At 49.0% G+C, this 12500-nt stretch overlaps 1 protein-coding gene across 1 annotated transcript in view; it reads right to left on the bottom strand.

The window, feature by feature from the left end:
• The window catches only part of LOC135521779 (ephrin-A3-like), a 161701-nt gene extending 153973 nt beyond the window's left edge, over positions 1-7728 (bottom strand). Inside the window, exon 1 of the mRNA XM_064947506.1 lies at positions 6813-7728. Coding sequence (XP_064803578.1) covers positions 6813-6919 — 107 coding nt within the window. The 5' untranslated portion in view covers positions 6920-7728. The remainder of the gene's footprint in view (positions 1-6812) is intronic.
• Between the last annotated feature and the right edge of the window lie 4772 nt (positions 7729-12500).

Here is a 12500-nt window from a genome sequence, read left to right as displayed (position 1 = left end):
TACCTACCTACCTGTCTGTCTGTCTGTCTGCCTGCCTACCTACCTACCTACCTACCTACCTACCTACCTACCTACCTACCTACCTACCTACCTGTCTGTCCTCCTGTCTGTCTGTCTGTCTGTCTGTCTGTCTGTCTCTGTCTGACAGTTTACCTGTCTGCCAACCTGTTTGCCTGCCTGTCTGCCCATCTTTCTGCCTACCTACCTACCTACCTACCTACCTGTCTGTCTCTCTGTCTGCCTACCTACCTACCTACCTACCTACCTACCTACCTACCTACCTACCTACCTGTCTGTCCTCCTGTCTGTCTGTCTGTCTGTCTGTCTGTCTCTGTCTGACAGTTTACCTGTCTGCCTATCTGTTTGTCTGCCTGTCTGCCCATCTGTCTGCCTACCTACCTGCCTGTCTGCCTACCTACCTAACTACCTACCTGCCTGTTTGTCTGCCCATCTGTCTGCCTACCTACCTGTCTGCCTACCTGTCTGCCTACCTGTCTGTCTGTCTGCCTACCTGACTCTCTGCCTGCCTGCCTACCTACCTACCTACCTACCTACCTACCTACCTACCTACCTACCTACCTGTCTCCCTACCTGTCTCCCTACCTGTCTGTCCTCCTGTCTGTCTGTCTGTCTGTCTGTCTGTCTGTCTGTCTGTCTGTCTATCTGTCTGTCTGTCTGCCTGCCAGTCTGTCTGCCCTGCCTGTCTGTTTGTAATTGTTAAACTGGAGTACTATTTAAACTAAGGGTAGGTAAACTTAGTGTGGGGGAGAGGACATGCCGAGTCGCACATAAAAACACCTTACTGACTCAATAACGAAACAGGCATCATACTCAGACATCTTTATATTCAACCAGCGCCTCAAAGAACTGCCAGCTCAAATTGCAACGCATTCAGAGAATTTATGTTGTGGATAAAAACGTTTTATGGATGTTATGAGTTATGTCAAATGTTTGATTACAAAAACAATATCTTCTAACTTTATGAACTCGCAGAAATATTTTCAACAGTCTGAATTCACCACTTGCCTCATATTTTTTTACTGTGTATTGTAAAGTAAAAAGGTGCAGGCCGAGAGTATTTTATCGTTGACTGTGACATCTCAGAGTGGTGTTAACAGCCTTCCATGGTATATGGCCTTAATAAGATGGGTATCAATAAGAGCCATGACATTGTGTGCCAGAGTGCAAGTCTAAAGAGTTAGTATTTACTGTTCTATGGAGAGGATGAAGGGCTGGGGTTGACGTTGTTTTAGTGTCGTTGGGGTTCGGAATGGTGGGGAAGAGGAGAGGGGGAAGAGGCGAGGGGAAGAGGAGAAGGGGAAGAGGAGAGGGGAAGAGGAGAGGGGAAGAGGAGAGGGGGAAGAGGAAGGGGAAGAGGAAGGGGAAGAGGAGAAGGGGAAGAGGAGAGGGGAAGAGGGGGAAGAGGAAGGGGGAAGAGGAGAAGGGGAAGAGGAAGGGGGAAGAGGAGAAGGGGAAGAGGAGAGGGAAGAGGAGAGGGGGAAGAGGAGAAGGGGAAGAGGAGAGGGGAAGAGGAAGGGGGAAGAGGAGAAGGGGAAGAGGAGAGGGGAAGAGGAGAGGGGAAGAGGAGAGGGGGAAGAGCAAGGGGGAAGAGGAGAGGGGGAAGAGGAAGGGGGAAGAGGAGAGGGGGAAGAGGAGAGGGGGAAGAGGAAGGGGGAAGAGGAGAAGGGGAAGAGGAGAGGGGGAAGAGGAGAAGGGGAAGAGGAAGGGGGAAGAGGAGAGGGGGAAGAGGAAAGGGGAAGGGGAGAGGGGGAAGAGGAAGGCGGAAGATGGGAGGTGATAACAGAGGTCAAAAACAGATAGATGTCAAAGAGAGACAAAAGAAAAACTGACGACTAGAGCAGGAAAAAGGCCTGAGAGAGAGAGAGGGAGGGGCAGAGAGAGAGAGGGGTGGGCTGAGGGAGAGAGAGAGAGACAAGGCAAGAAGGGCATTCTATGACATCAAAAGGAACATAAATTTCAACATACCAGTTAGGATTTGGCTAAAAATACTTGAATCAGTCATAGAGCCCATTGCCCTTTATGGTTGTGAGGTCTGGGGTCCGCTCACCAACCAAGACTTCACAAAATGGGACAAACACCAAATTGAGACTCTGCACGCAGAATTCTGCAAAAATATCCTCCGTGTACAACGTAGAACACCAAATAATGCATGCAGAGCAGAATTAGGCCGATACCCACTAATGATCAAAATCCAGAAAAGAGACGTTAAATTCTATAACCACCTAAAAGGAAGTGATTCCCAAACCTTCCACAACAAAGCCATCACCTACAGAGAGATGAACCTGGAGAAGAGTCCCCTAAGCAAGCTGGTCCTGGGGCTCTGTTCACAAACACAAACACACCCTACACAGCCCCAGGACAGCAGCACAATTAGACCCAACCAAATCATGAGAAAACAAAAAGATAATTACTTGACACATTGGGAAAAATTAACAAAAAAACAGAGCAAACTAGAATGCTATTTGGCCCTACACAGAGAGTACACAGTGGCAGAATACCTGACCACTGTGACTGACACAAACTTAAGGAAAGCTTTGACTATATACAGACTCAGTGAGCATAGCCTTGCTATTGAGAAAGGCCGCCGTAGGCAGACATGGCTCTCAAGAGAAGACAGGCTATGTGCTCACTGCCCACAAAATGAGGTGGAAACTGAGCTGCACTTCCTAACCTCCTGCCCAATGTATGACCATATTAGAGAGACATATTTCCCTCAGATTACACAGATCCACAAAGAATTTGAAAACAAATCCAATTTTGAAAAACTCCCATATCTACTGGGTGAAATTCCACAGTGTGCCATCAGAGCAGCAAGATTTGTGACCTGTTGCCACGAGAAAAGGGCAACCAGTGAAGAACACACACCATTGTAAATACAACCCATATCTATGCTAATTTATTTTATCTTGTGTCCTTTACCATTTGTACATTGTTAAAAGACTGTATATATATATATATATATATATATATATATATATATATATATATATATATAATATGACATTTGTAATGTCTTTATTGTTTTGAAACTTCTGTATGTGTGATGTTTACTGTTAATTTTTATTGTTTATTTCACTTTATATATTCACTTTATATATTATCTACCTCACTTGCTTTGGCAATGTTAACACATGTTTCCCATGCCAATAAAGCCCTTGAATTGATAAAATTGAGAGAGAGAGAGAGAGAGAGAGAGGGAGGGGCAGAGAGAGAGAAGGGGGAGGGAGGGGATGAGAGAGAGAGAGAGAGAGAGAGAGGGAGGGAGGGGTAGAGAGAGAGAGGGGGGAGGGAGGGGCAGAGAGAGCCAGAGAGCGAGTGAGAGATGGGGAGGGAGGGGCAGAGAGAGAGAGTGAAGGGGAGAGAGATAGATAGATACCTCACTTGCTTTGGCAATGTTAACACATGTTTCCCATGCCAATAAAGCCCCTTGAATTGAATTGAATTGAATAGAGAGAGCGAGAGCGAAGGAGGGGGAGAGAGATTGAATAGTGACACAGCTTGAACACAATGAGGTCAGGGTGAAGAAGTGTTCCTAATTGAACCAGATAGAAGAGAAGACAGAGAGGTCCTCACAGACCAACCAGAGGAACAGAGACAGACAGGTCCTCACAGACCAACCAGAGGAACAGAGACAGACAGGTCCTCACAGACCAACCAGAGGAACAGAGACAGAAAAGTCCTCACAGACCAACCAGAGGAACCGAGACAGAGAGGAGTGGAGGAAGAGAGGAGTGGGGGTAGAGAGGAGTGGAGGAAGAGAGGAATGGAGGAAGAGAGGAGTGGAGGAAGAGAGGAGTGGAGGAAGAGAGGAGTGGAGTGGAGGAAGAGAGGAGTGGAGGTAGAGAGGAGTGGAGGAAGAGAGGAGTGGATGTAGAGAGGAGTGGAGATAGAGAGGAGTGGAGGAAGAGAGGGGTGGAGGAAGAGAGGAGTGGAGGAAGAGAGGAGTGGAGGAAGAGAGGAGTGGAGGAAGAGAGGAGTGCAGGAAGAGAGGGGTGGAAGAAGAGAGGAGTGGAGGAAGAGAGAAGTGGAGGAAGAGAGGAGTGCAGGAAGAGAGGGGTGAGGAAGAGAGGAGTGGAGGAAGAGAGGAGTGGAGGAAGAGAGGAGTGGAGGAAGAGAGGAGTGGAGGAAGAGAGGAGTGGAGGAAGAGAGGAATGGAGGAAGAGAGGGGTGGGGGTAGAGAGGAGTGGAGGAAGAGAGGAGTGGAGGAAGAGAGGAGTGGAGGAAGAGAGGGGTGGAGGAAGAGAGGAGTGGAGGAAGAGATGAGTGGAGGAAGAGAGGAGTGCAGGAAGAGAGGGGTGGAGGAAGAGAGGAGTAGAGGAACAGAGGAGTGGAGGAAGAGAGGAGTGGAGGAAGAGAGGAGTGGAGGAAGAGAGGAGTGGAGGAAGAGAGGGGTGGATGAAGAGAGGAGTGGAGGAAGAGAGGGGTGGATGAAGAGAGGAGTGGAGGAAGAGAGGAGTGGATGTAGAGAGGAATGGAGGAAGAGAGGGGTGGGGGTAGAGAGGGGTGGAGGAAGAGAGGGGTGGAGTAAGAGAGGAGTGGAGGAAGAGAGGAGTGGAGGAAGAGAGGAGTGGAGGAAGAGAGGAGTGGAGGAAGAGAGGGGTGGATGAAGAGAGGAGTGGAGGAAGAGAGGAGTGGAGGTAGAGAGGAATGGAGGAAGAGAGGGGTGGGGGTAGAGAGGGGTGGAGGAAGAGAGGGGTGGAGGAAGAGAGGAGTGGAGGAAGAGAGGAGTGGAGGAAGAGAGGAGTGGAGGAAGAGAGGAGTGGAGGTAGTGAGGAGTGGAGGAAGAGAGGAGTGGATGTAGAGAGGAGTGGAGGAAGAGAGGGGTGGATGAAGAGAGGAGTGGAGGAAGAGAGGAATGGGGGTAGAGAGGAGTGGAGGAAGAGAGGAGTGGAGGAAGAGAGGAATGGGGGTAGAGAGGAGTGGAGGAAGTGAGGAGTGGAGGTAGAGAGGGTGGAGGTAGAGAGGGGTGGAGGATGTGAGGAGTGGAGGTAGAGAGGGGTGGAGGTAGAGAGGAGTGGAGTGGAGGAAGTGAGGAGTGGAGGTAGAGAGGGGTGGAGGAAGAGAGGAGTGGAGGTAGAGAGGGGTGGAGGAAGTGAGGAGTGGAGGTAGAGAGGGGTGGAGGAGGAGAGGGGTGGAGGAAGAGAGGTGTGGAGGAAGAGTGGAGTGGAGGTAGAGAGGGGTGGAGGAAGAGAGGGTGGAGGTAGAGAGGGGTGGAGGTAGAGAGGTGTGGAGGTCGAGAGCGGTGGAGGTAGAGAGGTGTGGAGGTATAGAGGGGTGGAGGAAGAGAGGGGTGGAGGAAGAGAGGTGTTGAGGAAGAGAGGAGTGGAGTAGAGGAAGTGAGGGGTGGAGGAAGTGAGGAGTGGAGGTAGTGAGGGGTGGTGGAAGTGAGGAGTGGAGGAAGAGAGGAGTGGAGTGGAGGTAGTGAGGAGTGGAGGAAGTGAGGAGTGGAGTGGAGGTAGTGAGGGGTGGAGTGGAGGAAGTGAGGGGTGGAGGAAGTGAGGAGTGGAGGAAGTGAGGGGTGGAGGAAGAGAGAAGTGGAGGTAGTGAGGGGTGGAGGAAGAGAGGAGTTTAGTGGAGGTAGTGAGTGGTGGAGGAAGAGAGGAGTGGAGTGGAGGAAGTGAGGGGTGGAGGAAGTGAGGAGTGGAGGAAGTGAGGAGTGGAGGTAGTGAGGGGTGGAGGAAGAGAGGGGTGGAGGTAGAGAAAAAATGTAGATCATTTGTAAAGGATGGACGGAGTGAAGAACTTGCATGAATATGGAGACAAGAGAGAAGGGAGAAAGGGAGAGCAGGAGGACAGAGTGATGGTGGGACGTGTGTGAAAAAGGGTAATACACACATTGAGGTGATCAGTGAGGTGTGTAGTGGGATAGAGAGAGGAGCTGTGACATGGACAATACCTCCTGGAAATCTGAGAGACTCTAAAGGGTCCGATCTGCAAGGATCAGGACAGGAAGTGATGGAGGGGGAACAGTCAGACCAGGGCTTGAACCGGAGACCCTGGGTTACAGGGCAGACAGTCTGCCATAAAGGTCCTCTTGGCAGAGGGCGTAGTGCTCACATACAAGGAGACAACCCAACATAAACCTGGAGGTGATACAGTGGACTGATTCATCAGTGGAAAACGGAACGTGTGGCTTAGTTACAAATGGACTCTTTGGTTCATTTTCCAAATGCAGGTTCCTATGTATACACACACACACACACACAGACACACACACTCATCAACATACACACTGACATACACAAACACACGCATCTGTGTACACACACACACAGACACACTCATCAGTGTGTACACACAGACACACACACAAACACACTCATCAGTGTGTACACACACACAGACACACACAAACACACTCATCAGTGTGTACACACACACACAGACACACAAACACACTCATCAGTGTGTACACACACACAGACACACACACAAACACACTCATCAGTGTGTACACACACACACAGACACACAAACACACTCATCAGTGTATACACACACACAGACACACACACAAACACACTCATCAGTGTGTACACACACACACACAGACACACAAACACACTCAGTGTGTACACACACACAGACACACACACAAACACACTCATTAGTGTGTACACACAGACACACACACAAACACACTCACAGAAACAATGGTTATGGACATGGTCATCCCTAAAACAGTATCATGACATAAGAGACCAGTACAACACACACACACACACAAATACGCACGCACAGCATACACACACACCGCCGCCTTAGTGAAACGTGAAGAGAGGGGGTCTTACTGTATATTGGAGCTGTTCCAATGCACCGCGTGCCTGTTGGCACACACCTGGTACAAGTTTGCCCAGGTGAGAGTTAGCACACAGAGAGACAACGTTGCAAGAGCCATGCTCTCCGAATTTCTCTTTCTCCTCCGTCTTTCCCTCTCTTCTCTTTCTCTCTCTCTCTCTCTCTCTCTCTCTCTCTCCTTCTTTTCCTCGCGTTTGGCACCTTCACCCCAAGAAATGCGGCATCCCGGATTTGGTGGTTTAAAAAATAAGGAAAAAAGACTTCAATTGAGAAGGTAATTTTTTTTTAAAAGGCAGCGTTCCTTAGCGCACTGGGGACGTATTGTCAAACTCTAATTCCATTGTGATACGCGAGGTCCCCCTCCCCCCTAACGCGAGCCCGCGTCCCCCAAAATCACAGTCTGAAAACGGGGATTTGTTGTTGCTTCCCTGCCAGACGGGTTCCCGACAAAAATAGCTGTTTATGGTGCTTTCATACCGAGGAGATCCTCTCCTAGAGCGGGGAATGAGAGGTGAGAGGTCCGGCTTTCGACCACAGGAGAGCGGTCTCTCTTCTAGATAGAACCCGGGTCCTTAGCTGTCCGCTGGCCGTCCGACAAGGGGGCTGCAGCGGAGTATGGGCTGCGCTAATTTGACGAAAACAGCGCTAACAAAAGGAAAGATTCACATTAACCGCGTGCATCGCCTACGAACCGTTCTCATTCGGAAATGTTGAGTTTACATTGGAAAATACGTTAATTCTTCATCTGGTGTAGATCCCTACTTGATGCGCATCTGAAGAATCCGTTTTTATTCTCCCGCTAGCAAATAGTTTCAAACAACGAGTTTCTTCATTTTCTAAGTGTCTGTCCATCCATCCTGCGATACTCGCAATCATAAATACTCATTCGTCTCTCGTTCTCGCTCTTCCCTCTCCTCCTCTCCTCTCTCCTCTCTCCTCGCTCTCTCTATTTGGTAGGCAGCGCTCGTTCAGTCTCTAACTCCACCCCCAGCAAATGACAAATGCGTGCCTTCAGTGGACTCGCGTCTCGTTCCCTCATTTGAACCCGTCGTCTTCACATCACTTGTCTATCAGAGATCTGCCAGAAAAGTTTTGTTAAAGCTGTTTATATTCCTCCCAAAAAGAAAGACAGTAGCCACTTAAAACCTGCCTCAGCCACACTATATACTATAAAAGTATGTGGACACCACTTCAAATGAGTGGATTTGGCTATTTCAGTCACACCCGTTGTTGACAGGTGTTTAAGATTGAACACTCAGCCATCTCCATAGACAAACATTTGCAGTAGAATGGCCTTACTGAAGAGCACCATCATAGGGTGCCACCTTTTCACAAGTCAGTTTGTAAAATGTCTGCCCTGCTAGAGCTTCCCAGATCAACTGTAAGTGCTGTGAAGTGTAAACATCTAGGAGCAACAACGGCTCAGCCGCGAAGTGGTAGGCCACACAAGCTCACCGACTGCTGAAGCGCTTAGCGAGTAAAAATAATGTGTCCTCGGTTGCAACACTCAGTACCAACTTCCAAACTGCCTCTGGAAGCAACGTCAGCACAAGAACTGTTAGTTGGGAGCTTCATGAAATGGGTTTCCATGGCTGAGCAGCTGCACATAAGCCTAAGATCACCATGCACAATGCCAAGATCACCATGCACAATACCAAGATCACCATGCAGAATGCCAAGATCACCATGCACAATACCAAGATCACCATGCACAATGCCAAGATCACCATGCACAATACCAAGATCACCATGCACAATGCCAAGATCACCATGCACAATGCCAAGATCACCATGCACAATACCAAGATCACCATGCACAATGCCAAGATCACCATGCACAATGCCAAGATCACCATGCACAATACCAAGATCACCATGCACAATGCCAAGATCACCATGCACAATGCCAAGATCACCATGCACAATACCAAGATCACCATGCACAATGCCAAGATCACCATGCACAATGCCAAGATCACCATGCACAATGCCAAGATCACCATGCACAATGCCAAGATCACCATGCACAATACCAAGATCACCATGCACAATGCCAAGATCACCATGCACAATGCCAAGATCACCATGCACAATACCAAGATCACCATGCACAATGCCAAGATCACCATGCACAATGCCAAGATCACCATGCACAATACCAAGATCACCATGCACAATACCAAGATCACCATGCACAATGCCAAGATCACCATGCACAATGCCAAGATCACCATGCACAATACCAAGATCACCATGCACAATGCCAAGATCACCATGCACAATACCAAGATCACCATGCACAATGCCAAGATCACCATGCACAATGCCAAGATCACCATGCACAATGCCCAGATCACCATGCACAATGCCAAGATCACCATGCACAATGCCCAGATCACCATGCACAATGCCCAGATCACCATGCACAATGCCAAGATCACCATGCACAATGCCCAGATCACCATGCACAATGCCCAGATCACCATGCACAATGCCCAGATCACCATGCACAATGCCAAGATCACCATGCACAATGCCAAGATCACCATGCACAATGCCAAGATCACCATGCACAATGCCCAGATCACCATGCACAATGCCAAGATCACCATGCACAATGCCCAGATCACCATGCACAATGCCCAGATCACCATGCACAATGCCAAGATCACCATGCACAATGCCAAGATCACCATGCACAATGCCAAGATCACCATGCACAATGCCAAGATCACCATGCACAATGCCAAGATCACCATGCACAATGCCAAGATCACCATGCACAATGCCAAGATCACCATGCACAATGCCAAGATCACCATGCACAATGCCCAGATCACCATGCACAATGCCAAGATCACCATGCACAATGCCCAGATCACCATGCACAATGCCCAGATCACCATGCACAATGCCAAGATCACCATGCACAATGCCCAGATCACCATGCACAATGCCCAGATCACCATGCACAATGCCCAGATCACCATGCACAATGCCAAGATCACCATGCACAATGCCAAGATCACCATGCACAATGCCAAGATCACCATGCACAATGCCCAGATCACCATGCACAATGCCAAGATCACCATGCACAATGCCCAGATCACCATGCACAATGCCCAGATCACCATGCACAATGCCAAGATCACCATGCACAATGCCAAGATCACCATGCACAATGCCAAGATCACCATGCACAATGCCAAGATCACCATGCACAATGCCAAGATCACCATGCACAATGCCAAGATCACCATGCACAATGCCAAGATCACCATGCACAATGCCAAGATCACCATGCACAATGCCAAGATCACCATGCACAATGCCAAGATCACCATGCACAATGCCAAGATCACCATGCACAATGCCAAGATCACCATGCACAATGCCAAGATCACCATGCACAATGCCAAGATCACCATGCACAATGCCAAGATCACCATGCACAATGCCAAGATCACCATGCACAATGCCAAGATCACCATGCACAATGCCAAGATCACCATGCACAATGCCAAGATCACCATGCACAATGCCAAGATCACCATGCACAATGCCAAGATCACCATGCACAATGCCAAGATCACCATGCACAATGCCAAGATCACCATGCACAATGCCAAGATCACCATGCACAATGCCAAGATCACCATGCACAATGCCAAGATCACCATGCACAATGCCAAGATCACCATGCACAATGCCAAGATCACCATGCACAATGCCAAGATCACCATGCACAATGCCAAGATCACCATGCACAATGCCAAGATCACCATGCACAATGCCAAGATCACCATGCACAATGCCTAAGATCACCATGCACAATGCCAAGATCACCATGCACAATGCCAAGATCACCATGCACAATGCCAAGATCACCATGCACAATGCCAAGATCACCATGCACAATGCCAAGATCACCATGCACAATGCCAAGATCACCATGCACAATGCCAAGATCACCATGCACAATGCCAAGATCACCATGCACAATGCCAAGATCACCATGCACAATGCCAAGATCACCATGCACAATGCCAAGATCACCATGCACAATGCCAAGATCACCATGCACAATGCCAAGATCACCATGCACAATGCCAAGATCACCATGCACAATGCCAAGATCACCATGCACAATGCCAAGATCACCATGCACAATGCCAAGATCACCATGCACAATGCCAAGATCACCATGCACAATGCCAAGATCACCATGCACAATGCCAAGATCACCATGCACAATGCCAAGATCACCATGCACAATGCCAAGATCACCATGCACAATGCCAAGATCACCATGCACAATGCCAAGATCACCATGCACAATGCCAAGATCACCATGCACAATGCCAAGATCACCATGCACAATGCCTAAGATCACCATGCACAATGCCAAGATCACCATGCACAATGCCAAGATCACCATGCACAATGCCAAGATCACCATGCACAATGCCAAGATCACCATGCACAATGCCAAGATCACCATGCACAATGCCAAGATCACCATGCACAATGCCAAGATCACCATGCACAATGCCAAGATCACCATGCACAATGCCAAGATCACCATGCACAATGCCAAGATCACCATGCACAATGCCAAGATCACCATGCACAATGCCAAGATCACCATGCACAATGCCAAGATCACCATGCACAATGCCAAGATCACCATGCACAATGCCAAGATCACCATGCACAATGCCAAGATCACCATGCACAATGCCAAGATCACCATGCACAATGCCAAGATCACCATGCACAATGCCAAGATCACCATGCACAATGCCAAGATCACCATGCACAATGCCAAGATCACCATGCACAATGCCAAGATCACCATGCACAATGCCAAGATCACCATGCACAATGCCAAGCCTCGGCTGGAGTGGTGTAAAGCTCGCCGCCATTGGACTCTGGAGAAGTAGAAACGCATTCTCTGGAGTGATGAATCATGCTTCACCATCTGGCAGTCCAACGGACGAATCTGGGTTTGGCAGATGCCAGGAGAACACTACCTGCCCCAATACATAGTGCCAACGGTAAAGTTTGGTGGATGAGAAATAATGGTCTGGGGCTGTTTTCATGGTTCGGGTTCGGCCCCTTAGTTCCAGTGAAGGAAATCTTAACGCTACAGCATACGATAACATTGTAGATGATTCTATCCCCACATCACACACTCACACACACACACACTGGACTGGTTTAAGCTCTCCTGGGCTGAGGGTCCAGACACAGTAAGTCAGTCTAATACAGCATTATTATTATCTACAATCCTCTTGTAACACGCCATGTTCACACGTTGACACACACAGACACACAGGGATTCATTTGTTCCTCGCTCCCACTCTGATCCACAGCATCCAGCCTCGTCTGTATGTGTGAGTGAAGTTAATGTACCTGTAAAACACACAGAGAACCACTAATGAGAGGTGATCCTTTACTATATCTCTCTCCCCCCTCTCTCTCTTTCTGCCCTCACCTCACCTCACCTCACCTCACCTCATCTCTCTCGCTCCCCCTCTCTCTCTCTTTCTGCCTCACCTCACCTCATCTCTCTCTCTCTCTCTCTCCCCCCTCTCTCTCTTCTGCCCTCACCTCACCTCATCTCTCTCGCTCCCCCCTCTCTCTCTCTTTCTGCCTCACCTCACCTCATCTCTCTC

Source organism: Oncorhynchus masou, chromosome 30, assembly GCF_036934945.1.
Source record: "Oncorhynchus masou masou isolate Uvic2021 chromosome 30, UVic_Omas_1.1, whole genome shotgun sequence".
Classification (NCBI taxonomy): domain Eukaryota; kingdom Metazoa; phylum Chordata; class Actinopteri; order Salmoniformes; family Salmonidae; genus Oncorhynchus; species Oncorhynchus masou.
Note: the sequence above shows the minus strand (reverse complement) of the source record. Positions and strands in the feature narration are given on the sequence as shown.